The sequence below is a fragment of the Nannospalax galili genome, unplaced genomic scaffold, assembly GCF_000622305.1.
Source record: "Nannospalax galili isolate Female #2095 unplaced genomic scaffold, S.galili_v1.0 scaffold870, whole genome shotgun sequence".
Lineage (NCBI taxonomy): Eukaryota > Metazoa > Chordata > Mammalia > Rodentia > Spalacidae > Nannospalax > Nannospalax galili.
This window is the reverse complement of record NW_008329130.1, coordinates 10,967-38,128: the sequence shown is the minus strand read 5'-3', so window position 1 is coordinate 38,128 and position 27,162 is coordinate 10,967. Positions and strand designations below refer to the sequence as shown.

Below are 27,162 nucleotides of genomic sequence, written 5' to 3'. Positions count from 1 at the left end.
GGGGCCCCCCCCCCGGGGCCCCCCCCCCCCCCGTTCATCACCATCTGAAAAAAGCTCCAGAGACTCCTGGAGTCTGGGGAAGAGCTGTTCAGGGAATCCTGAGCGCACGTCCCAGTCCAACGCTTTCCCAGCGGGTCTGGACTACTGCTGCGCCCTAGCACTTTAAGGGCACGGGGCTTGCTCCTCTGGACTGGTGTGGTCCCTCGTGCTCCCCACCGCCGGCTTTTCCGCTGACTCAGCTGCCTTCTGGAACCAGAGCTGAGTTTAAGATGTAACTAATTTTAAGGTGTGAGTGTGCTTGGGTTTCCCACCAAGTTTGGCCACTTCAACTGGGTGCTTCCCCAGCGTTCATTCTTTGGGGTGGTGGCTCTTGAAGCTGCTGGTTGCCCCTCCAGTCTGCCCCGTCCCTCAGTCTGGCAATAGACAAGGTGTTGCCTACTAGTGCCTCACTCTGGGGTCCCACAGATAGGGGCTCTGGGAGTCTTAGACAAAGGAGTGTATTTCTGAGCTTAAGTGCCCTAGTCATAAAAGGGGACAATAGACCCACCTGTGGGGATGCGTGCCATTAAAGAGAGCTTCTCAGGTACCTGAGAGTGCTGATGGAGACAGGGGATGGAGTCCACATAATCTAACACAGAGTCCAGGCTTAAAGACCCTACCTCCATCAGAAACCCTGATTCTGTACTCCCCCTGACCGGCCCTGTCTCCTTCCACCCCCTCCCATGCACTTAGCCAGCCACACTTGCATCAGTCTCTCACTCTGCCTCTGCTTGTCCTTAAATCAGAGCCTACAACTCAGGTGCAAAGGGGGCTCTGCTTTTAAAATGACACCGCAGGACCATATGGGTTTTGCCAACTCCAGCCGTTCACCAGAGGTGTTCCTGGTGCTCCTCCCAGCTCTGGGTCTCTGTCTTGCCCCCAAGCCTTGTTCCATGGTGCCAGCTCACAAGCCTTTTCTTCCTCTGGGAAACTGTCTTCCTAAATCCTGAATCTGCAGTTTAATCCCTCAACCCTCCCCCATTCATCATCTATGCTGTCCATGGTCAGAACAGGTGGCACACCAGCCCAGGAACCTGGCAGCGTGATACAGGAAAGTGGCTCTACGAGGGCAGCTTCCGGAGAGAGAACCTTCTCCCAGCAGGCAGGGTAGGGTGCAGGCTCCAGGATTTTTTAAAAAATATTTTATTTATTATTTTTATTTTATGTGTATGAGTGTATTACCAGAGTTACGGATGGTTGTTAGCTGCCATGTCGGTGCTGGGAATTGAACCCAGATCCTCTGCAGAAGCCAGGGCCCTTAACCGTTGGGCCATCGCTCCAGCCCTGACCCCAGGATATTTTTGTTTCAGCTGCAGTTTTCTTTTAGTAAAACAAGAATGGAGGTGGGGACCTTTCCCACCCATTACATCCCGGCTCCTGCTCCTGCCTGGCAGACAGTCCCAACGTGGCCTCTCCAGCCTCCCCACCATCTTAATTCCTGCATCTGCATCCTCAAGAAGCCAACTCAGCAGTTCCTACAAACCCTGGGAGGCTTGCCCAAACCGCCCAGCCTCACTCAAGGAGGATGACACCACCTCCTCTGTCTTCCCAGCTCCAACCCTTCCCAGTTCCAGGTGTGGCCACTAAATTACAGAGACTTCTGTTGGCCCAGCCCCTCCTCCTGCCTCTTTCCACACCCACAGCTGTATCCTAGGTTTCAACAGTGATGGGGAACACAACATCTCTGTCCCCTGACTTCCTCTGTGGCTTTGCAAGGGCTCATTCCTCCATCTATAGTGTCTCCCTGCCCTGTGTTCAAACCAACCCCAACCACCCTTGCAGGCTAAGAGTAGACATTGTCTTCTGAACAAAGCCCCCTGTTCTCCCTGGCCTCTGTGTCTCTCATGACCCCTGAATCTGTGGGAGAGCAAGCTATCTTCTTTTTCTGGCATAGGACCAGGGGTCTCTTTTCAGTGTGGTCCCAGTGCCTGGCACCCAGTAGGTATCCTGCACACACCTGTTTTCTTGAATAGCATCCTTGGCCAAGACGACAGTGATGAATAGGAAAGTGCAGGCCACAGTGTCTTTCTGGGTTCTGCAGGGTCCTGATGGCCAGGTCAGGGGCAAAGGCTGGTTCTAGGGCAAGGACTTTGGCTGGCAGCAGAGCAAGCCACAAGTGCTTCTGGGGCTGTGCATGGCTCTGTAAAATAAACATGACCTCTGTGCCCAACCATCAGGAGGAACTGGGGCTCACAGGGAAGGTAGTCACCATGCAGCCTGACTTTGCATCCCAGCTGTCACTTAGCTTCTACACAAACGGGAGGAATGTGATAGAACAGGGAGTGGAGAATGTGCACCCAGGTCTCCCTGACCCTTGGGGAAGAGCAGGGCCTCCCTCCAAGAGAGGTCCAGGTTCCTGTCAGCAGTTCATTTGAGCATCCCTGTTCTGACCCATTTGGCCAGGACCTGCCTCTCTCTTCCTGTTCCCAGCCTCCTCTTTTGCTGGCCCCATCACAGTCCTACCTCTTCTCAAGATCTGTGGCCAATGAGGCAGCTAGCCTTCCCTACAAAGGTCACTAGAGGGTGGCCCAATGCTTGCTGCTGGAGGCTGTGTTCCCTGGGTCCAGCTTTGGCAACTCTCTCCACACAGTGGCATGGCATTCACCATCTGGTATACACCCTGGTAGGTGGTGATAAGGAAGGTGGTCCCTGTTGCAACCCAGAGCAGATGGGATGGACTTATAGGACCTAGATCTTTTAGATGTTCTCTCTGTGGTGGGTTAGGACCCCAGGACATGTCCCTCATCCCTGACAATCACAGCAACTGCACTGGGACTGGTTACTGAACTGTAGCTTGAGCAGTGATCTGTCAGATGTCAGATGTCTATGGTTTAGAATCCTGGCTCTACCATTGGCTCTGACATGTGGCCTTGGGTTAGTCCCTCAAAGCTTTGTCCTGATAGAGCCATTATGGCATTATGGCTATTTATTTATTTATTTTGGTCTTTTTGAGACAGGGTCTCCCTACAGCCCCAGCTGGTCTGGAACTCACTATGTAGACCAGGCTGGCCCTGAATTCACAGAGATCTACCTGCCTCGGCTTCCTGAGTGCTGGGATTAAAGGCATGCATGACCAGGCCCAGCTACAGCTTTTTTTTTTTTTTGACAGGGTCTCACTAGATAGCCCTGGCTGGCCTGGAAAGCAGAGATCCAGAGATCTACCTGCCTCTCCACCTCCCAGTGCTGGAATTAAAGACATGTGCTGGCTACCATACCTGGAAGCTATTATTTTTTAAGATTTATTTTTAATCGTGTATGTGTGTATATGAGTTTGTTCACATGAGTAGCAGGTGCCTTTGGAGGCCAAAGGTGTCAAAGCTAGAGTTGCATGCAGTTGTATGCTGCCCAACATGGGTGCTGGGAGCCAAACTCAGGTACTCTGAAAGAGCAACAAGCACTGAGCCATCTCTCCAGCTTCTTTCATGGCTATTATTATCAGAAAATCAGGATCCACATCAAAGAATTAAATTAGGTAATGCATATAAAGCTCTAGGCCGAGAATAGATGTGGCCCGATAAATTATACCCAAACAGACATGCCCATTGTTCACATGTGGAACTGAAGCCCAGAGATGTGGCTTGGCTTGCTCAGGATCACACTGGAGCCAGGATGCTCACCTAGCCTTGTTTGACTCTAGGCATCTTTCTACTCCATTCCAGCCTCTGCCAAAATCCAACAGCGGGTGCTATGACACTTGAAGATTAAGCGATGGATCCGAGCAAACAGTAAATGATGTTAAGTTGTCCAGGCATCGGGATAGTGGAGTTGGGGAGCCTGAGGGCTGAGGGTCGGCCTCCCCGCAAATCTCTTAGGAGAAGAAGGGGCAGTGAGGATCTGTGATTCTAAAACCCAGCAGGGCGGTGGGGGGCAAAGTGAGGGGCTGAGGGGCCTGAAAAGGCCCACGTTTTGGTGCGAGTTTCTGAGGTGTGAGTGAGCAGGGCGTGTGGGTCCAGGGCAGAGGGATAACCCTAAGCTGATTGTGGACAAAATAATGTGGATGGAGTCCCAGGAGAGGAGCCATACGTCATTTGCCAAGATTATGGTCCCTCCAGCCTGATGGAGCCTGTCCTGCCTCCCTATGTAGACAGAGGGCGTGGCCACCTGGACCTGCCCCCCCACATGCACATGCTCCAAGGAACCTCCCACCTACCCTCCTGTCCCACCCTGGTCCCCTTGCTCCCCTTCTTTCCCCTCCCCATAATCACAGCAGCTAGTACTTACTTGGTCCCACTCACTGTATAAACCTCTGCCTCTGGACAGTACAGATCCCAGCACTTTACCAGAGGGGAAACTGAAGCTTGGAGCAGTCAAGAGACTTGCCCAAGTTCCCTTTCCTACACTTGGTGGAGCTTGCCTGCAGTTCAGCTTAATGGGTTTGGGTGAGTGAGTGTGTGTGTGTGTGTGTGTGTGTGTGTGTGTGTGTGTGTGTGTTTCATTTATTTTTGTTTTTGTGTTTTATTTTTATTTTATGTATATGAGTGTATTGCCTGCATGTATGTAAGTGCACCCGTGTTGTACTGAGGAGGTTAGAAGAGGGCATCTGATCCCCTAGAACTGGAATTACAAATGGTTGTAACAAATGTGGGTTCAGGGAATCAAACCTGGGTTCTCTGCAAGAGCAGCCAGTGCTCTTAACAACTGAGCCATCTCTCCAGCCCCTGTTTTGTGGGGTTTTTTGTTTTGTTTTGTTTTGTTTTGTTTTTGAGACAGGGTCTCTAGCCTGGGCTGCTATGTAGTTGAGGATGACCTTAAACCTCTGATCCTTCTGCCTCTTCTTCTTAAATGCTGGGGTTACAGATGTGTGCTGCCACACCTGGTTTATGCAGTGCTGAGGATGGAAACTAACACTTTGTGCATACTTGGCAAACACCCTACCAACTGAGTTATACACCCAGCTTCATGTGTGTTTTAACACATATCAGTTATGTCTACACTTCTACCTTTCATTAGACCCTTGGCCTCTCTGCAGGGACCATTTTCCTAAGATCTGAAGGTAAAGACTACCTTGCTGATATATTAGAGGTCTGTGTACCAGGAGGCCTCAAGCCAGAGCTTTGTCTCTATCACATGGGCATCCCTGGGGACTGCCCTGTGCTCCCCCCTTTAGATTAGAGGCATCTTTAAACCCAGCTAGACAGAGAGGGCCCTGAGTGCAGGACTGAAGTCTTATCAGTCTCCAAATCCTCCAAGGCTTTGGTCTGGGTCTCTCCATTCATAGAGTCTCTAGGGCTAGGTGGTATTCTTCAGCCTACAGCTGGTTTTCTTGCAAAGGATCCTGGTCCTGCCCCCTCCTGCCCCCCCATACCCCTTGTCCCATACCCCAGAAGAGCTGGGCAGGCTAAGAGCAGTGCACTCTGACTGAGAAAGACAAGAAGCCATCCATGGGGCTCTGGCTACTCTCAGGCTCCAGGAGTGAGGAGAGCCTTTCCTATTAGAAAGGTGGCACTTTAGGGATGTAGAGCCACAGTGAGATAGGGTAGGGCTAGACCAGGCCTGTCTAGGCATCAATGTGCTACAAGCAGCTGTTGAGGGCGTGTCTCAGTTCCATGAGCATCTGTTCACTGTCTGCCACCCCACCTGCATGTGGGCTCCATCTACCATCATCTCCCACACTTTGGAGGTACTGACCTCTAAGCAGTCAATGTCAAGATAGGCAATGAGCCCCTTTAACAGAGAAGGAAACTCAGGGTCACTCCTGAGGAGGCGTGATGGGGGCAGAATCAGGAGACAAGCTGGAGGGACAAGGTCAGTCCCAAACTGCCTTGGGGCCAGGTACGGTGGAAGAGACCTACAAACCCTCACTTGGGAAGTAGAGGCAGAAGGATTGAGAATTTGTCATCTTCAGTCACTTAGGAACTTAGAGACCAGCCTAGGCTACTAGAGACCCTTTCTTAAATAAAACAAACAGGCTGGGCATTAAGTCACAAGCCTTTAATACCAGCACTTGGGAGGCAGAGGCAGGCAGACCTCTTTTGAGTTCAAGGCCAGCCTGGTCTACATAGTGAATTCAGGCCAGCCAGGGCTACATAATGAGACTCTTTGTAAAACAAAACAAAACAAAACACAACACAACAATAAAACCATGCCCTCAGCAGGCCCAGCCCAAGAAAACACTTAGACTCTCACACTCTTATAGGAAGAAACGTTTTTTGTTTTGTTTTGTTTTTTGTCTTTTTGAGACAGGGTCTCCCTGTAGCCCCAGCTGTCCTGGGTAGACCAGGCTGGCCTTGAACTCACAGAGATCCGCCTGCCTCTGCCTCCCAAGTGCTGGGATTAAAGGTGTGAGCACCATGCTGGGCCATGTGAGTGCTAGGAATCAAACCCAGGTCCTCTGCAAGAACAGCACTGAGTCAACTCTCCAGCCTGGAAGGAACTATTTTAATTAAATAAGCAAAATACCCACTTTTCAACACTAAGGCCTCAGCCTCACCCCCCCCACACACACACCCCTCCTCTAAAGAAGTCCAGGGTCTTCCCTCAAGGAGCCTGAGACTCCACAAACAGAGCTTCAGGTTTGCAGAGCAGACTGTCCTTAGAGCAGGCAGGGCCAGGACAAGTGTGACCGTGTGTCCACCCTCCCCCTGCCCCCTCCCTGGAGGAGGAGATAGGGGTGGGGAGCAGGAGTCAGCCTATGCAAGTTAACTCATCCTTAGAATCTTTGTCAAAGTATAGAAACATCCCAACAGAGATGGTTCCCACAACCAATATCTTCCACCGGAAGCAGATGGATGGGTCTGGAGACAGCATCACTAGGTATCCAAAGGGTGCCCAGGCTTAAGCAGAGAATCCTTCAGTAAAACTCATCAAGGGCACACAGAAGAGCAGGGCAAGGGACCTTTCAGTGACAAGAAACACAGCAGGGCCGGTGACCAGGGTTTGCGGCCAGAGCAGCACTGCACAGAGGCCCATCTTGGGCTGAGGACTGAATTCAGCCCTTGGTTCTAGGATTCCCAAAGGAGAAGTTATGGGGTGACCCATATAACACCAGACTGAGGTTCTGTAGGCAAAGAAGGATCATCACCTGGCTTCAAGATTGCCATTCCTGACAGCCCCAGAGGAGATAAGCAACCAGATCACCATTCCTATCCCCCGACACCCAGTCTTTTATTTATTTATTTATTTATTTATTTATTTATTATATTTTTTATATATGAATGTTTTGCCTGCATGGATGTAAGTGTACCATGTGCATGCCATGCCCATTGGAAGCCAAAAGAAGGCATCAGAATCCCGAGACTGGAGTTACAAAGTATTGTGAGCCACCATGTGGATGCTGGGAACCAAACCCAGGTCCTGTGCAAGAACAGCCAGTGTTCTTAATCTCTGAGTCATCTTTCCACCCCCTCCCCAATCTTTTGAACACTGTAAATCTTTTCACAAAGGAAATCTAACGCACAACCCCAATACTGTGCACAAAATCAATAAAAGTGTTTTATGAGCAGTGTAGTACCCATACACACCAGTAATTCCTTTCCCCAAATGACAACTTACTCTAATGGAGGCCGCCCCGCATGCAGCCTTCAGCTTGGTAAGCAGCAGCCTACAGCTGTTGCTGTATCCAGATTTAGAATCTTTATTTACCTGAAGGTGAATCATTGAGGGGAAGGAGTGCTCACCTGCTGCCTGTGCTGAAGGTTTTTAACTCAGGCAACAGATGCCAGGCACCCAGGTGCGGCTAAGCCTCAAGCTGACTTGACTAGGTTCCCAGTTCTCCATGTCCAGAAAGTCTTGGAGCTGCAGGGAAAGTTCTCTTTTTGTTTGTTTGTTTGTTTGTTTGTTTGTTTTGTTTTTACTTTTTTTGAGACAGGGACTCCCTGTAGCCCCAGCTGGCTTCGAACTCACTATGTAGACCAGGTTGGCCTCAAACTCACAGAGATCCACCTGCTTCTGCTTTGGAAATGCTGGGATTAAAAGCATGTGCCAGGGCTGGAGAAATGGCTCAGCGGTTAGGAGCACTGACTGCTCTTGCAGAGAAACCAGATTCAATTCCTAGCACCTATATGGCGGCTACGAACCATCCTTAACTCCAGTTCCAGAGGAATCCGAAGCCCTCTTCTGACCTCCGCAGCATTGCATGACATGGGTGCGCTCACATACATGCAGGCAATATACTCATACACATAAAAATAATAAAATATTAAAAAAAATAAATAAAAGCATGTGCCACCACACCCAGCTTAAATTTCTCTTCTTAAAGTACTCCCCAGGTAACCAACCCCCAACACTCTCCAGAGAACCAGAAGAAACCCAAGTTATGACAAGGCTTCCTTCCTGTTAAAACTCGGTAAAGGGGCTAGGGATATGGCTCAGTAGGTAGATTGCTTACTCAGAATGCAGGAAGCTCTGGGTTCAATCCCCAGCACTACATAAAATCAGGTGTGGTGGTGCACCCCAGTTATCCCAGAATTTGGGAGAGGATCAGAAGTTCAAAGGTATCCTCAGCTACATGTCAAGTCAGAGGACAACCTCAGTTACTTTAAACCACCTCAGGATAACAAAACAGAGGCCAGCCAGATGGCTCAGAAAGGGGCTTGTTGCCAAGACTGGTGACCTGAGTTCAGTTCCCTAAATCCACATCGTGGAAGGAGATAACTGACTCTGGAAAGTTGTCTTCTGACCTCCATACTTGCACCTTCTCCCTATACAAGTACAGGTTAAAAAATTAAAAAACAAGTAAATAAACAAAAACTTTTGTAAAGAAGCTTGGTTTACCAAGTGTGATGGCACATGCCTTTAATGAAGCAGAGGCAGGTGCATGGAGAGGCCAGCCTGGTCTACATATCGAGTTCCAGGCCAGATGGGGCTACCTAGAGACCCTGTCTCAAGAAAAAAAAAAAAAAAAAAAGGAAGAGGAAGAAGAAGAAGAGAGAAGAAGAGGGGGAGGAGGAGGGAGAGGAGGAGGAGGGTCTGGTGGTCATGCCTCAACTCCCAGCTACTTCTATAAGCAGGAGCAGGAGGATAGGGTGTTCCAGGCCAACCTGGGCTACATAGCAAGACCCTGTCACCAGTAGATGTGTACAGACACAAACACACACATACACACTCACACACTGGATAGAGAACATACTTGAGAACGTTTGCCATTTTTATTAGTTTTCAAAATAGCTTAAAATGTTTAAATTTGGGGGCTGGAGAGATGGCTCAGCGGTTAAGAGCACTAGCTGTCCTTGCAGAGGACCCAGGTTCTGTTCCCAGCACCTACATGGCAGCTAACAACCATCCCTAACTCCAGCTCCAGGGAATCTGATGCTTTCTGGTCTCTGTAGACATTGCACACATGGGTGCACTTACATACATGTAGGCAAACACTTGTACACATAAAATTTTTTTTAATTAATTTAATTAAATTTATTTTGGGGAGGAAGCCCTTGTGCACAGCAGCCAAGAGCTCAACTACTGAGCTACATCCCCAACCCCCCATATATCTGTTAAAAATAACATTTTTATTGGTTCTTTGAGAATTTCATACAACATATTTTTATCATATTCAGATGGCCTCTCCCATCTCCTCACAGACTCACTACCACTTCATGTCTATTACTCCTTTTTTTTTTACACAGGATCTCCCTAGAGCCACAGCTGGCCTAGAACTCACTGTGTAGACCAGGTACATTGAGACCAGACCTCACTGTACCTGCCTCTGCCTCAGGAGCGCTGGAATTAAAGACGTGCTACCACACCCCACTCTTCATTATTTCTATCAGGTTTGTGTTCCGCAAATGCTCTTGGGTGTAGGTCCATCCCTTGGAGCCTGATCAACCTGCTCAGCCTCTCACCCTTAAGGAAAGCTCTCCCTCTCCCAGCAGCTATCAGTTGCTTATAGTTCCTCGGCTAGGACAGGGGTTTCTTGCCCAACTCCCCCATCCGTGTTGGGTTTTTGTCTGGCTCTGACTTACACAGGTCTTGTGTATGCTGTCATAAGTGCCGTGGGTGCCTATGTGGCAACTGCCCTGTTGTATCCAGAAAACACTGTTTCCTGGTATTCATCTAACACCTCTGGCTCTTACAATCTTTCTGCCCCCTCTTCCACAATGATCCCTGAGCCTTGGGAGAAGAGGGTGCATTACAGGTGCCTCATTTAGGGCTGAGTACTCCAACCATTCTTAATCTCTTATGCTCTGCATGTTGAACAGTTGTGGGTCACTGTGTTAATCGCTGTCTGCTCCAAGAGGTAGCTTATCTAGCAAGAGCTGAGAAATACGCTAATCTATGGGTAGATAAATCATTAGGAGTCAGTTTCACGCTATGTCCATTTAGCAGAATAATAATAATGGGTTCTCCCTACTTCCTGTGACCTGTCTAGCCACAGGTTCTTGGCCCTGATAACAGTGCCATGTATAGGCTCCATCTTGTGGAGCAGGCCTTAAACCCAACGGTAAAGTGGCTTACTACTCTTATAACATTCATGCCACTATTGCAACAGTGGGCATATCTTGCCAGGCCAGTCGTTATTGGAGCTGGAAAGATTCACGGCTGGGTAAAGTTGAAGGTTACTTTTCCAGTAGCATGCATAGCACTTTCCGGCACTGTGAAAACTAGCCAGTAGAGATGAAGCTTTGAGGTCAGTACCAGTTTGATTTTTCCATGTTTGTTCTATGACTCATGTATGTAGCATCCTCAGCAATAGGGTTTTACCATCAAGTTCTGGGGCAATGGCAATAACCAGTATTGCTTGAGGGTCTATGGAATTCTCCCGAATCAACAACTCTGAAACAGAATCCACTCCTGGCATTGGGCTTTTTAGCCATCTCACCAGCCCCCTTAAGCCTTTAAAAAAATTATTTAATTTTATGCGTATGAGTGTATTACCTGCATGTATGTGAGTGCACCTGTGTCATGCAATGCCGTGGAGGTCAGAAGAGGGCATCGGATTCCCCTGGAACTGGAGTTAAGGACAGTTCGTAGCCACCGTGTGGGTGCTGGGAATCGAACCCGGGTCCTCTGCAAGAACAGTCAGTGCTTTTAACCGCCGAGCCATCTCTCCAGCCCCTTAAACTCTCTTTATATAGATCCAAATGCTTCTGAGCCTCCAAAAGCATCTCTGCCAAATACTGACAGCTCAGATTTATCAAGGAGGAGGAGTCCAAGTTCACAGGGGGTGGTAGACCCAAGGATCCGGCTATACAGTCCCTGGGCTCTAGCTGGACATCTCAGAGCCAGCACCCCCTCCAGCCTATCATGCAACCAGTGGTCCAGGCCAGTCAGCAAGGCAGGAATGCAAGTCCTGCAGCTGTCGTGGGAGGCCAGGTGGCCCAGATCCACAGTTGTCTGCCAGGCGGGTACAGCAGGAGACCACCCTCCCCAACAGTCTTATGGTCTCTGGATGCTGGGAGGTTGGTGGGGAGGGGCATCAGGAATTAAAGCAGTCTCCACCAGGAAAGAAGCCTTCATTTGCATATGACTCTGCTTCCCGGGGCCTGGGGGATAGAGGCAGCCTGCAGGAATAGGGCCTGAGATATGCCCATCCCTCCCCGCTTTGGGATTCTTTTCCTTTGCCAGAGCTGGGCCTCACTACTCCTAGGGCAGGCAGGATCCCCGCACTCACCAGTGAAGTTTCTGGTCGCAGCAAAGACAGGCGATGATAACGTTGGGCTGGTGAGCCCTGGGGAAGCTCTGAACAGTGGGCAGTAGGTACAAGCACTATGTCCCCTATGTGCATGGTGCCAGAGAGCCCAGGCCTGCAGCTGTGTCACCTTGGGTTTGTGGTAGCCCAAGGGCCCCAGTTTCTTCTCAAGTTTTTTTTTTGGTCTTTTTGAGACAGGATATTCCTGTAGCCCCAGCTGTCCTGGAACTCACGATGTAGACCAGGCTGGCCTTGAACTCACAGAGATCCCCCTGCCTCTGCCTCCCTGGTGCTGGGATTAAAGGCGTGCACCACCATGCCCGGCCCCTCATTTTTTTTTAAATGTGAAAACTACTTGTGACAAGCAGTTGAGGGACCTAACTCAATAGCACAGAGCTGGGGTGTGGCCTGTGGCCCTCTCACTATGCTGGTTACTGTTGTTTGGTTTGGTTTTGTCTTAATGGTTTGCTGCTGGGCCTCTGTAGGACAGGACCATCCCTGGGAACTGTCCGCAGTGTGAAGAGGAATGGTCTTGGACCCATCCTAGGCTTTGGGAAGGCAAATTAGGCACGGCTGATAGGATAAAGGGGACACCTGCCTCACTTAGCGCCTGGATGCTTAGTGCTTTGTGACACAGCCTCCAATTGGTTTCCAAAGAGTGACAGGAATGGATCGGAGCCCGTCTTCACTGGGAATCCTTGGCACAGCTTCTGTGGTGGCCCATGTTTCCTGAGTGGCTTTCTGCCAGGCTGGCGTCCTAGCTGCTGGGCTGTGCCAAGATCTGTGTACAAATCCCCAGGGTTTGAAGAAGTGTCTCAGTGCAGTCTACCAGCTCCCACAAATGCCCACTCATGTGCGCATACACACACACCACATCCCAGGGATCCAGATCCAGCCAGGTCCCTGGTCACTGGTGCCTAGGCATGCAGGGTTCTAGATGCGCTAAGGAAGATCCGAGCACAACCCCCCTCACTGCTGCCAAGGCTGGGTTCTCTGGCATCATTTCCAAAAAAGTGGATAATCCTAGACCAACAAATTCCAGATTGTGGGGGTGGGGTGGGGTGGAGGTTGGTTCTCTCCTTCCAGCATGTGAGTCCCAGGGATTGAGCTAAGTTGTCAGGCTTGGCAGCAAGTACCTTCACCTGCTGAGCCATCTCACCTGTCCCATTATTTTATTTTAGGCTTTTTTGAGGCAGAATCTCCCTGTAGCCCCACTGGCCTATGTAGACCAGGTTAACCACTATCTCACCTGCCTCTGCCTCCCGAGGGCTGAGTTTAAAGGTGTGTGCCACCACTCCTGGCTGTTTTAGTTTAATTTTTATATTTTATTTGTTATTTTTATTTTATGTGTATGAGTGTATTGCCTGCATGTATATAAGGGCACCCATGCTGTGCAATGCTCACAGAGGTCAGAAGAGGGTGTCAGATCCCTTGGAGCTGGAGTCACATACAGTTGTTAGCCACCATGCAGGTACTGGGAACCCCACCTGGGTCCTCTACAAGGACAGTCAGTGCTGTTAACTGCTGAGCCATCTCTCCAGCCCCTTTTATTTCATTTTTGAAGACAGGAAGGATATCGTGTAGCCCAGACTGGCTTCAAACTTGCTATGTAGCCAAGGGTGTCTTGGAACTCCTGATCCTCCTGCCTCTATCTCTAAGTGCTGGGATTACAGATGAGCACCACCATGCCCGTTTTATGAGGATGGAACCCAGGATCTGGTGTAGGCTAGGCAAACCAACTGAGCTACATCTGGAGGTGGTGGGCTTTATCTCCTGACTCTGCAGGAGAGGAGCTTCTCTCTAAAACCAGATCCAGGCTGGCTGGGAAGCTCTGAGGGTCACTGACTGCATGACTCCACAGGGTCAACAAGCTGCCTGTAGGGGCCTTCAGATCTGCCCATCTCTGCCAAGTCCCATCTGGTCTCTTACCTCTCTCCCCATCCCCCCATCCCCACCTCACCAAGGGGAAGGGATCCCTGTGGATGGGGGTGTTCTGTGGGCTTCTGAATTGCAAGGGCCCCTGCAGGATGGAAAGGCAGGGCTGCCGTCAGGGCCCTGATAGCTTCCCACACAGCATTTCCCCAGTCTTTCATCCCAGGAGGGCAGAGGCTGCATCTGACTGTGGTCAGGCCAATAGCCATTAGGAAGATTAGCCTGGGACATGAATTGACCCTGATTCTGAGCAGGGCTGAGGAGTCCCTCCCAGCCTTACAAAGCCTGACTTGCAGCCCCTTCGTGGACCTTGTGGCCCGTTAGTAACCCTGGAGCCTCTGACTCTCTGCCAGAGAAGGTCTGGAGGTGAGCCAGTCCCAGGCGCCTCTGGCAAGTAAAGAGACAGGGGACATGGTCAGGGCGGTGGGCAGGAGCTGAGACATCTGTAGGTTTGCGAATGGATGGACAGTGCTGGGGAGAGGGTGTCACAAGCTCAGCTTTTTGTTTCATCCACCTCACATGGCTGGCCCAGGGTCTTGGTCCCACCATGAGAGGGGATAAGGACAGAAAAAAACAATGAGACTGAGACCACCCCACTATACAGTTCTGGTTGGCCTAGAGCTCACAGAGATCCACCTGCCTCTGCCTCCCCAGTGCTGGGATTAAAGGTGAGCACCGTCACACCCCACATAAGACCTCTTGTTCAACCTGTTGCTCTAGAAAGAGAGGCTGTCTGCAATGGAGGCCAGGGCTCAGGATGAAAAAGGAACAGGGTACAGGGGCCTTTCCTCCTCAATCTCAGGTTAGTTAGCCTGGTGGGGGCTCTGAGGTTGGGCAGGATAGCCCCCATTTGGAGTTGACTGAAGTTGAACCTGGTTGGGTGGGCCTGGGGAGTACAGGAGCTAAGCTGGCTGGAGAGAGGGATGCTAGGAACTAGGGAATCTTCCAGGCCTGCCTACTTGCTCTGGGCAATTATAAAGCCACAAATCAGGAAGAAACCATGGTGTAAGCCCCTTGGGGACCCTAATGGAATACTGGGCCATAAAAATTCAATCAGCCCACTGACCTGATGTGAGACTAGCCAAGGCAGTGAGGTGGGGTACGGGACAGGGATGCTGCAGGCAGGACAGTCTCCAGAATCTCGGTTTTGCCCTAGCCCCAGGCCTTTTGAGGCAGTTCTCTGAACCCACAGGGATCAGCCTCCTCCTCCAGGGGAGAGGGAGGACACTGAGTCCCTAGGAGCCTTTACTGTGGCTGGGCAACTGGGAAGGACAGGGGATGGGGTGTAATGCAGACTGACTTGTTGTACCCTGGGGGGATCAGAGTGGTGTCTGCCAGACCGTTCCCAAAGCCCCTCAGCACCCAGGGACAGTGCTAGATCCTCTGGAGACCTCAGAGCTTGTAAGAACTTACAAACAAGTACCACTTGACATCCTAGCACTCAGAAGGTGGAGGCAGGAGTTCAAAAGCATCTTCAGCGCTATACTGAGTTCAAGGCCAACCTGGGCTACATGAGACCCTGTCTCCTGCCATCCCCCTCCCTCAAAAAAGCAACACAAAAGTAAAAGGAGAAAGAACAGGGCCAGGGAAGACCTAGGCCACCTTGGGGCAGTCACGGAGGGCCCAGAACACAGGCATTTATTTACAGGGTGTGGCTTACTATGACACAGCCCCTCTGCCACTTCAGAAAACTGGGAAAATGACAGGAGTCAGTTTAGAGAGCTGTTGAGGGGACAGAGTGCACTGGTTCCCTCAGAGCATGACCCTGTCCTGGATCTCATTATTTCAGCGTGCTTAGATGTGGGATGTGGATCAAGTCTCAGCAGCAAGGGGCGGGTGTCTGTGCTCTAAGGGGCTCTATCCTGTCTCAGTAGGCTTGGCCAAGGGCTTGTGCAGAGAAAGAAATTCTAGAATAGTTTGGAAGGATTTAAGCCAGGGATTCTCATCCACAACTGGATGGTTGGGGGGCTGAGCTGTGCATTGTGAGGTGTTCAGCACCCTTGGCCTCTACCCATGAGAAATCATTAGTATTGCCCAGTTTTGACAAATGACAATATTTCCATCAGAAATTGGTGATTCACACCTAAAATGCCATGTTAGAAATAAAATCTGAGTGGCTGGAGAAATGGCTCAGCAGTTTAGAGCACTGGCTGCTCTTGCAGAGAACCCAGGTTCAATTCCCAGTACCCAATCATCTGTAATTCCAGTAACTCCAGTTCCAGGGGAATCTGACCCCTCTTCTGACCTCTGAGGGCGCTGCATGACACAGGTGCACTTACTTACATGCAGGCAATACACTCATACACATAAAATAAAAAACATAATAAATACAATACTTTTTAAAAAGAAATACAATCTGAGGTCAAGGACCCCACCAATACCACACAAAGAGCACCTGGACAAAGCAGAAAAGTAAATCGGCAAGGCAGAGTTTACTTCTGCAAAAGGGTGTGTCATGGTCAGTCAGATCCTGCAAGCGCACAGGATCTGGAAGCTTGATAGGCTTTTATTCCTAAAGGTAAGAGTCCTGTGTCTTTTTCCCATTGGCTGGGGTCCAACCTCACAGTTTTTCTGAGTTGGCTAGTTTAAAAGAATCGTGCAAAGGAAATGGAAAGAGCTCGACTGCCCTAGGTCATGGGGTTCTGGAATGCATCAGGGTCTTTCTTTAAACAAAAGTCTTACAGGGTATGGTGGGATTAAAAGATTAGAATTCCAGGGCTGGAGAGATGGCTCAGCAGTTAAACACTGACTGTTCTTGCAGAAGACCCGGGTTCAAATCCCAGCACCCACATGGCAGCTAACTGTCTGTAACTCCAGTTTCAGGGGATTTGATAGCCTCTTCTGTCCTCCATGTGCAATGCATGATACGGGTACATTTACCTACATGCAGGCATAACACTCATACACATAAAATAACAAATAAAACATTTTAAAAAGAAGATTAGAATTCCTTGTCATAAGCCAAGTTTGACAGGGTTTGAATGAAAAGACTAATATTTAATGTTTATTATACCCTAGCACTCAAAAGTCTGAGGTAAGAGGCTTGCCACAAGTTCAAGGCCAGCCTGGGCCACATACCAAGACTCTGCTTCAACCCCCACCCCACCCCCAGCAAAAAAGTCTGGAGAGACAGTTCAATGCTTAACAGTAATTGCTGTCTTGTAGAGGACCTCAGTTGGGTTCCCAGCACCCACATTAAGTGGCTCACAACTCTACTTCCACAGGATCAGATGCTCTCTTCTGGCCTCTGTGGGTGCTGAACTCATGTGGCATAAATACACACACACTAAGAAAAAAAGGGGGGCCTGCATGGTGGGTCAATGAGTAAAGTACTTGCCGCCAAGCCTGACAACCTGAGTTCAATCCCATGTGGTGGCTCCCACAAGTTGTCCTCTGACCTCCATATGCATACTGTGGCATGTACACATGCACACGATGAGATGACTGATGATAGATAGATAGATGATAGATAGATAGATAGATAGATAGATAGATAGATAGATAGATAGATATGATAGATAGATAGATGATAGATAGATAGATGATAGATAGATAGATAGATAGATAGCTATGATAGATGATTGATAGATATAGATAGATAGATGATAGATAGATGATAGATGATATATATATATTTTTATTGTTGTTTTTTTTTCAAGGATGAAGCTGGCATGGTGGCTTATATCTATAATTCCAAAACTTGAGAGGTGGAGGCAGGAGGATCAGGAATTCAAGTTTATCTTGGGCTACATATCCAGTTCTGAGTTTGAGGCCAGCCTGGGCTATATGAAACTCTGTCTTAAAACAAAACTCCCAACAATAACAACACCAAAAATATTTTAAGTTAAAAAAACAAAAATGTCTCCAGGGAGCAGAGCCCCCGCCATGCCCATGGGAAAAGAAACTTGGATAGTGGGGCTCTGACGTGGAGGTTTGTGAGAGGGGCTGGGCTGGGGTGGGGGTGGTGGGCTGTGCACTGCCCTCATGTTCCTGCTTCTCTTTTAGGGAGGAACTGATGGCGGAGCCCACTGTCCCCAAGGTCCTCATGCTGTTCCTGGTCCTCCTCTTGCTCCCAGAGCTCCATGTGACAGGTACCCTTGCACCTGGAACCCCTGCCCGGGACCTGCCCGAGACTCATCTCTACCTCCCCAGCTCTGCACTGTGGGCACCTCAGGCTAGACATCATGGCCGGCGGGGCCCAGGCAGGAAGGACCGGGCCCCAGGCCTGCCCAGCCTGATCCAGGAGGGGGCTGTGGTCACTGCCACCAGGCAGGCCTCTGGGTTGCCACCTGGACAGCACCCCTCAGGTGTGCTGCAAAACAAGGACCTGTTTCCGGGGCTGGCATTGCCCTACCCTGAGAAGGAGCCCCAGTCTCCCAGATGGGAGAGGGTGAAGAAACGTGGCAGAACACACAAGAGACGCAGGGACCGGCTGCGACTGCACCGAGGTAGCCGGAGACCAGGGGTCCTTCATTGGAGGGGAGGAGGGTGGGCTCTAGTTCAATACCAAGGGCAGGAAACAATCAGGTCAGTGTTACAAGGTTCCAGGGGAGACCATCCAGAGCCCTCAAGGGGGCAGGCAGTGGGTACCCAGAAGAAGAAAGGCATTTTAGTAAAGTCACAGTGGTTTCTTTGGTCAAGTCACCTTCCTATGCCTTAGCTTTTCTCTCTGCAAAGGTGCCATCGACCTCAGTGTAGACAGAGGGACCTGACTCCCAGACATCTTAGATCCAATTGCTGCTAAATCTTTAGATCCCTGGTCAATGTCCACCAGCTTGGACCGCAGTGACCCTTTGTGGTAGTCAGCTGCCCATCACTGTGACAAAATCCCTGGGAAACTCAGTGCAAAGAAGAGGCTGAATTTGGCTCCAGGTTTGGAAGTGTTCAGTCCATGGTCTCTTGGGCTTGTGGTGAAGCACAACATTGTGGAATGAGCAAAGCTACCCACCTCGTAGTGGCTGGGGGGCAGAGAGAAAGAGAGAGGAGCCAGGGTCCCCATAGCCCCCTCAAAGGCACCCCTAATGTCCCAACTTCCTTTTACTAGGCCCTCACCACCTCCCAGTAGGGCCACGAGCTGGAGACCAAGCCTTTAGCGTATATAGCCCTTGATGAACATTCAAGATATAAACCACAGCATCCCAGGAGAGCTATCACATCCCTCCCTCCCTGTGTTGCCTGTGTGTTCACCTTCCTTAACATGTCCCTGCAGCCACCAGGCTGAGCCTCTGTCCTCTGGCCTGAATGAACAGTCTCTGACAAACTCCCTGGCCATCTCCACACAGCTCGCTTCTCCCCAGCTTCACCTGGCCCTGAGCCCATACAGTTCACCCAGCTGTTTCTTGGGGACCAAGGTGGAGAAGCTGCAGCACCCCCTGCAGACGGAGGTGGGCAATTGCTTCTGTTGACACCCCCAGGTGGCAGAATCCAGACAGGCAGGGCTAGCTTGAACATGTGGCTCTCCCACTCTCAGGGTCCCCTGTGCCAGTCGAGGGTGCTGATACCCTGAGGACCAGCAGGAGGTCACAGTATACATGGAGCCCTAGTCCCCAGAAGGCTCCAGTTCCTTGGCTTCAGCGGAGCAGCAGGGCCCTCTTGAGGGAGGATGACGGGTCAAGACAAGGTCCGAAGGCCAGGCTGGCTCTGCTCACAACCAGTTGTGAAGCCTCTGGCTGACTGAACCTCAATTTCCTTGTCTGAAAAATGAATGGCTCTGAAGTCCCCCTGTCTACTCTCTAGGGTCCATCTCTGTAAGGTGTAGGGACCCCAGTGGACTCAACTCAACTTACAGCCGGGGCTTGCCTTGGGAGGCGAGGACAAGTATAGGCCATCAGCCTCTCCAAGTTCTGTGGTTTGTGGCCCATGCTGATCGTGTGCTGTTCCCTCCCTCTCTTGCAGCCCCACTCTCCTATGTCTTAAAAGGTAGCCCCAGGGCTAAAATCACTGACTTCGGAGTGGAGAGATGGCTCAGTGGTTAAGAGCAACTGCTGCTTTTGTAGAGGGCTCAAGTTTATTCCTAGCACCCATGCCAGGTGGCCAACAACCATCCATAACTCCAGCTCTAGGGAATTTGAGGCCTCTAAGCTCCTAAGACACCTGCATTTGCATGCACATATCCATATGCAGACCCATACACATATACATAATTAAAAGTAACAAAAATAGGGTCTGGAGAGATGGCTCAGCAGTTAAGAGCACTGGCTGCTCTTACAGAGGACCAAAGTTCGATTCCCAGCACCTACATGGTGGCCAGCAACCATCCATAACTCCAGTTCCAGGGGAATCCAATGCCCTCTTCTGGCCTCCACAGGCATTGTATGGCACAGGTGCACTTGCATACATGCAGGCAATACTCTCATACACATAAAATAAAATGAAAAATAACAAAAATGAGTCTTAAAAAAAAGCATCGGCTTTGCATTCAAAAGGACCAGGGTTCGAATCCATGCTCTGCCACTCACAAGCTGTGTGTCCCTTGTGAAGCTGCCTTGCCTCTCTGTGGTTTGGGTTCCTCTATAGATGAGGAGCACCCACTTCCCAGTGCTCCAGCAACAGTTACATGAACGAATCCTTGAAAAGTGGCTCACCAGAAACCCAGCATAACAGACTCATTATTTATTTTGGAGGGGCATCTTTTTAAGACACGATCTCCCTGTAGCCCCAGCTGTCCTGGAGCTTACTATGTAGACCAGGCTGGCCTTGAACTCACAGAGATCTGCCTGCCTCTGCCTCCCAAGTGCTGGGATTAAAGGTGTGCGCCACCATGCCCAGCTAATAGGTGGATTATTAATAGACAGGTTGATGACTACTTATCACTGCTCAGGAAGTACTTGGGTGTGAGGGGGAAGCGGTGGCTCTTATGCTGGCTTTCTCAAAGGCCTCTCTCCTCAGGATGTTGTTCCCTCCCTGAGCCTTCCCTCCTCCAGGAAGCCTTCCATGGTTTTATATCCCTGACTGACCCCCAGCATCCTGGATCAGATTTGCTAGAATGCAGTTTCACAGGGAGACTCCTATATTCTGTTCCTTTCCCCCATGACTGCCCTGTTTCCAGATCCCCAGAAGGACAGGAAGTAGGGATGATGGGTGGACCAAGGGCTTATCCCATGGCTGGTGCTCACCAGCCCCTGGCTTGCAGCAGAAAAGATAGGCTGCTCTGTAAGCTGATATCAGACAGCAGGCAGGTCACCCTGTGCTTGCTGGCCTGTCTCAGGTCGAGCTGCCATCCGTGGTCCCAGCTCCCTGATGAAGAAAATGGAACCCTCTGAAGACCAGACTCTGGAGACTGTTGCAGAGGAGTCGTCCACCAGCCTGGCCCCCTCCATGCTCTTCCTAACCACCGTAGAGGCCACCGTGCCTGCCACTGAGGAGTCCCGGATCCTGCCCATCACCTCTCTCTGGTCCCAGGTAAGGGGTCTCACATGGCCTTGAAGCTGGAAGGGCCTTTGAGACTCACCAAACCTCCTAGTATACTTCGGAGAAGGAAGGCATGGCTGGGAACCCACCTGAGCAGCTGTAGTTATGGTCTGTGCCCTGCTGACCTCTGGTGACTGTGTACAGACCTAGCCATGGGCTTTGGCTCTTAGTCTCCAGGTCATTGGTCAGGCTTGAGTGGGATCAAGCCATGTGTGCGGCCTCCGTAGGACCTTGGAGAGCCAGGGAGAGGAAGGGACAGGGAAGTGAGCAGTGGGGCCATTTCTGGTTCTCTCTCAAATGGGCTCAGAGTGGGCAGGATAGCCTCCCTAGCTACTGCATGGACATCTTCAGTAGGGATTCCAGCAGCCCATAGATGAGGGTAATTCGTCTTTTGCCTTCTGGCCTTGAGACCCCACAGTTCCACTCCCTCACTTGAAGGCTCCAGGTCCCCTCTCCTGTCCCCTCTTCTGCAGGTACAACCCAGGTCTGATGGGGAAGTGATGCCCACACTGGACATGGCTCTGTTTGACTGGACCGATTATGAAGACTTAAAGCCAGAGGTCTGGCCCTCTGCAAAGAAGAAAGGTATACCCAGCCTCCAGTCCCACTCTGTGCTCAGATTCCCTCCCCTCTCCACTGTCTGTTAGGGGAAGGCACTTGCTGAGCCCCAGCTGACCTGCAGGTGTCCAAAGGTGGGCTGGGATGCATCCATCTAAGCTGGACCTGACACTCACTATGGCAAATAGTATCCTATGCTGACAGCACACCAGATGGATCCCATATATTAACTCATGGGGAAACCAGCTATAAGGTCTGTAGTGTGAGCCCTAAGGTGAACTCAAAGCAGAGAGAGCCGGAGGGTCCTGTCCATGTAGGAGTGACTTGCTGGCACTGTAACACTAAGTCTTATGCTTACTCTGTTTTCCTAGACCTAACTGTCTGACCACCAGTCTCTTTGTCCCCAGAGAAACACAGGGGTCACTTCTCCAGTGATGGTAACGAGACATCACCAGCTGAAGGGGAGCCATGCAACCATCACCAGGACTGCCTACCAGGTACCCTGGTACCCCAGTACCCACACTTGAAGCACCAGGCTGGGAGGGAACCAGGACAAGGCTGGTAGGGTAGGGTTTCTACCACGAGGGTAACCTTGCATGACCACTAAATGACATCTCCAGCAGCCACCAGTTTCCTGAGAGTTGCCAACATATACTAATTCGTATAATAACATTATTGAGAGAGAGAGAGAGAGAGAGAGAGAGAGAGAGAGAGAGAGAGAGAGAGAATGGAGACACTTAGTTTTATTCTGTTTTCAAGCAAGGGAAGGCAAATAGGTTCCAGTGAGGCTAAAGGCCTGTCCCAAGGTCACATAGCCTAGGCCAACCTGGTTTCCAAGCCTCTTAACCATAGCCCACTCTGCCCTGAGTCGCATGATCTGTCCCTGACCTCTTCCTCCCAACACCCACAGGACTTAATTCTGTCCTATCATGACACTGCCTGGCTTCCTGGGACATTTTCAATGACATGCTCACATGTTCAGCAGCTTTCACTATTATGACAAGCTAAATATAAGGGGCCTGTATTCAGCCCCAAACTGCTGGCCCTGTATGGTTAGATGGTTGCTCCCAGAGCAGACTAAAGTTACAAGTGTTAGAGGTTTATTTGAAGCCAAATTGCAGTGCTGCACATTTGTAATCCCAGTGCTTGGGAGGTGGAAGCAAGAGGATTCTGAGTTCAAGGTCATCCTCAGCTACATAAGGAGTTCCAGGCCAGCCTGAGTGATTTGAGACCTTGTTTTTAAAAAAAAAAAAAAAAAAAAAAAAGGTGAGAGGGCCGGGCATGGTGGCGCATGCCTTTAATCCCAGCACTTGGGAGGCAGAGGCAGGTGGATCTTCGTGAGTTCGAGGCCAGCCTGGTCTACATAGTGAGTTCAGGTCAGCTGGGACTACAAGGAGATCCTGTCTCAAAAAGACAAAAAAAAAAAAAAAGGAGAGAGAGCCAGGCATGGTGGTACACTCCTTTAATCCCAGAACTCGGGAGGCAGAGGCAGGCTGATCTCTGTAAGAGCAAGGCCAGCCTGGTCTACATAGCAAGTTCCAGGCCAGCTGAGGCTATAGGGAGACGCTGTCTCAGAAAGAGAAAGAGGCTTATTTTGGGTAAGGGCACCTATTTGGGATGGGGGGGCACTCATTAAAGGTAAGAGAGGAATCCAGTTGGACAGAGAAACCTCAGGCCTAATGCCAAGTCTTGGTGCCATAAGGGCTGTGGAGCAAAGTCTGGGCCGGCCAGGGGATCCCCATGCTGGACAGAAGTGACAGCCCTGGTCCCCAAGATGTTGGCCATTGTCTAGGATTGCTGTGGAAAAAGGGACATGGGCCAAAGCTGCCCCTGAGGTTGCACACGGCTAGAGGCCAGCAGCTGATGGCACCTTCTTGCCACTGAGTAATGAGTGCTTTTCAGAGGCTGGGGGACCCCAGTGGCCGTCTCCATGATACTTCATCAGTGGCCAGAATATTCCACAAAACAGCAAGCAAAGCAGCCATTTGGCATCGTGTAAGACAGACATCAAACCAGACAGGCTGTTTCTTCTCACATCGCTGCATTCAGAGTAAAGAAAAGGCTGGTCTCAGGGCCAACTCGATTGTCCCCAGGAGCTGTCTCTGTGACGGGTGAAGCTATGCCTCAGGCCTGCCTGGGACAGCCCTGCAGACACCCAGGGCTTCAGCTTCCCCATCTGTCCAAGAAGACATTTGTGTCCATGATCCCCAAGGCCCATCCCTTCTGAGTCTATAGCACCCCCAGCTATGCTACCCCCTGTCCCTGGGAAGTGAACCTTCACCACCTTCACTCTCCTCATGATCAATCAAGTGGCCCATCTGGGGCAGCTGGGGTCTCTGCCACCTGCCCCTGGGGACCTGGGCCATGACATCCAGCAGCAGCTCCAGCCGGGAGTCTTATACCACCAGATGGCCCACCCCAGCAAGGCACAGCCTGCCACACACATGATGGATCTCTGGTCCAGTGGGGCCCTGTGCAGGGCGGCGGGGAGGTAACCGCTCAGCTCGGCTGAGCACATGTACTTGCTGTGTTGCCAGGAACCTGCTGCGACCTCCGGGAACATCTTTGCACACCCCACAACCGTGGCCTCAACAACAAATGTTTCGATGACTGCATGTGTGTGGAAGGTGAGTCCGGATTCCTCCAGGGGGAGAGGCTCTCCCCAGGCTCCAGGAATCCTGAAGCCTCTGTTATCCAGCCAGCTCTGCAGTGAGTGTGTGTGTGTGGGGGGGGTCCTGATCAAGGGTGGGTGGAGGGGTCTGGGGAAAGGGAGATGGTGGGAGGAGCCCCCACTCTAGGAGTTGAAAGCACCCGTAGGAACAGCTTTGCTGGGGCCTTTCAATCTGTGAGCTTCTGGCTGCGTCTCTGTTCCTGGCATCTTGTCTCAGATTTGTGTTTCTCACCTCTTGAAATACAAGCTGGTGTGATCATGCAGGATCATGACGCGAGAGAGGGGAGGAGATAGGAGCATATCTCTTTAAATAAGATCCAACTTGAGAAGGCTGGCACGTCCACCAGAATTCTACCTGGGAGGCTTTCCAAGTGCGATAACAGGGAGCAGGGAGCTGGGTTCCCTGGACCACCTGCTTAACTGCTCTGAGCACACACTTCACGCTGAAGGATGTGCTCCCGGCACACATGCCCGGGGTGCCCACTCTGTGCTAAGCCCTTTCTCTCCTGGAATCCTCACAGTCCCTTCTGAAAGGAAGCTTTTACATCCCCACTTCGCAAACAGAGTAAGATGTCTGACCCAAACACACATTTAGAAGAGTGAAGAGGGTGGAAATCGCAGTTCAGTAGTAAACCCCCTGCCTATCATTCATAAAACCCTGGGTTCCATGTCCATTACAAGAGGGAAAAGAGGAGTGGGCAAGGGAGGAGAGGCCAAAAGGGAAAGGAAAAGGCTGGATTCGATGGTGCACACTTGTAATCCTGGCACTTGAGAGGCTGAGGCAGGAGCATCCTGAGTTTGAGGCCAGCCTAGGCTACACAGTGACACCTTGCCTCAAAAAAACAAAACCAGGGCCTCAGCAGGTAAAGGTGTTCGCCCTGCAAACCTGAACGACCTGAATTCAATCCCTGGAACCCATGTAAAGGTGGAGAAGAGACCGCCAACTCCACAAAAGTTGTCTTCTGACCAACACACATGCATCGTGGCATGTGCGCGTCTCCCCCTTCCCGCATACAAGGAAGGGAACTGGGCGTGGTGGCCCAAGCCTTTGATCCCAGCACTCGGGAGGCAGAGGCAGGAGGATCTCTGTGAGTTCAAGGCCAGCCTGGTCCACATAGTGAGTTCCAGGCCAGCTGGGGCTACAGGGAGACCCTGTCTCAAAAAGACCGAACAACAACAAAAAAAAAAAACAAGGAAAGAAGGAAAGAAGGGGAGAGAAAGTGGTAACAAGGGAGGGAAAGAGAGAGAAAAAGAGAGCGAGATCCAGGAATGATGACATAAAACTGTAATTCAGCTACTTGGGAGGCTGAGGCAGGAGGATCATGAGTTGGAGGCCTGTCTGGAACAACTTAGCAAGACTCTGTCTCAAAATAAACTAAAAGAAAATGGTTCAGAGGTCAGTCTGGTCTACAGAGTGAGTTCCAGGCCAGCTGGGGCTACAGGTCTTTCAAAAAGACCAAACAAAAAGAAAGAAAATGGTTCAAGGTGTAGGTCGCCTCGTAGGGGTGGCGCTAGGAAAGAGGGAGGGAGAAAAGTAAAGGAATTCTTCCAATACTGCCTTTAGAGAGTTTTCCGACCCACACTAAAGTAGTCAGCATGATATCATGGGACTCATTTCCCATCACTAGGTTTCAGTACAAACCAACATGAAGCCAAGCAGGGCTGTTCCCCCGCCACCCTCCCCATACACACACACACACACACTTCCCTTATTTCATTATGATCTTGAAGCAGCTCCTGAGAATGACCAGATATTTATTTCCTCATAGAGCTCTCAAAGATAACAAGATGTTTATAAATGGACAAACCAACCAACATCCAAGGATGGAACACTGGTTCCTTAGGAACACTGGGATTGCATCCACTACCAAGTCTGTACATGGGTTCTGGGGATCTGAACTCAGGTCCTAATGCTTACGCAGCAAGAGCTTTACCCACTGACCCATCTCCCCAGCCTGGTGAGAGGTTTTATGAATCTAGGGCGTCATGCATCCAAGGAATCTTTGCCCAGCCACTCTGTGAACCTGAGCCATGTGCCCTATTTGGTTCACGGTATCCTCAGAATGATCTACTGTGAAGCAGATCATTTTCGTTGCTAGTCATTCTTTCATCTAATCAATGAAGAAATATTTGTGCGGTGCCTGGGAGGCGTCAGGTCCTGCTGAATCCTAGACCCGCAGCTTCTGTGCTCCTGGGTTACATTCCAATTAAATGAAAAGAGCATACAAGAAGCAAATCTAAAGATAAGCCAGGCCTGATGGTGCACGCTTGTAGTCCCAGCACTCGGGAGGCAAGTGCAGGTGGATTTCTGTGAGAGTGAGGCCAGCCTAGTCTACATAGCAAATTCTAGGCTGGTCAGGGCTACATTGTGAGATCCTATCTCAAGAAAACAAAAAAAGACGGGAGTCTCTGGAAAATCATATGGGGGGTGTAAAGGAAATCTTGTGGGGTGATATGCAGGAAGGAGGTGAGCATAGGCAATAGAATCTACAAGATGGGGTGAGGGGTCTGGTAGGAGGCAGAGGGCAAGGCCAGGCCTTGAACAGCCTGACATGGCACATAGTGACCCCTGGGAAAGGTGGTATAAGGGAGATGGGAGAAGCTTCTGGAAGGACCTCATTGACTTTGGTGGCCTTGTTTGGATTATTTGAGTTGTGAGTGGAAGTCATGTCCAGGTTTTAAGCAGGAGAGTCCATGGTATGACCTCTATTTAAAAGAGGTCTCTGGGGCTGGGGATGTGGCTCAGTTGGTAGAGTGCTTGGTAGCACATAGGAGGCCCTGGGTTTGATCTTCAGCTCTGCATGAACTGGGTGTGGTAGTGAACACCTGCAGTTTGGAGGTAGAGGCAGGAAGAGTGGGATTTCTAAGTCACTCTTTTTATTAAAAAAAAAAAAATGACTTTGAAGGCCGGGCGTGGTGGCATACTCCTTTAATCCTAGCACTTGGGAGGCAGAGGCAGGCAGATCTTTGTGAGTTCAAGTCCAGCCTG

General features: G+C 50.5%; 1 protein-coding gene across 1 annotated transcript in view; it reads left to right on the top strand.

The window, feature by feature from the left end:
* Window positions 1-17,579: 17,579 nt before the first annotated feature.
* The window catches only part of Draxin (dorsal inhibitory axon guidance protein), a 19,760-nt gene continuing 10,177 nt past the window's right edge, over window positions 17,580-27,162 (top strand). The window contains exons 1-5 of the mRNA XM_008831520.3: window positions 17,580-17,982; window positions 20,742-20,935; window positions 21,418-21,529; window positions 21,910-21,999; window positions 24,040-24,129. Of these exons, the coding sequence (XP_008829742.2) occupies window positions 17,580-17,982; window positions 20,742-20,935; window positions 21,418-21,529; window positions 21,910-21,999; window positions 24,040-24,129 (889 nt within the window). The remainder of the gene's footprint in view (window positions 17,983-20,741; window positions 20,936-21,417; window positions 21,530-21,909; window positions 22,000-24,039; window positions 24,130-27,162) is intronic.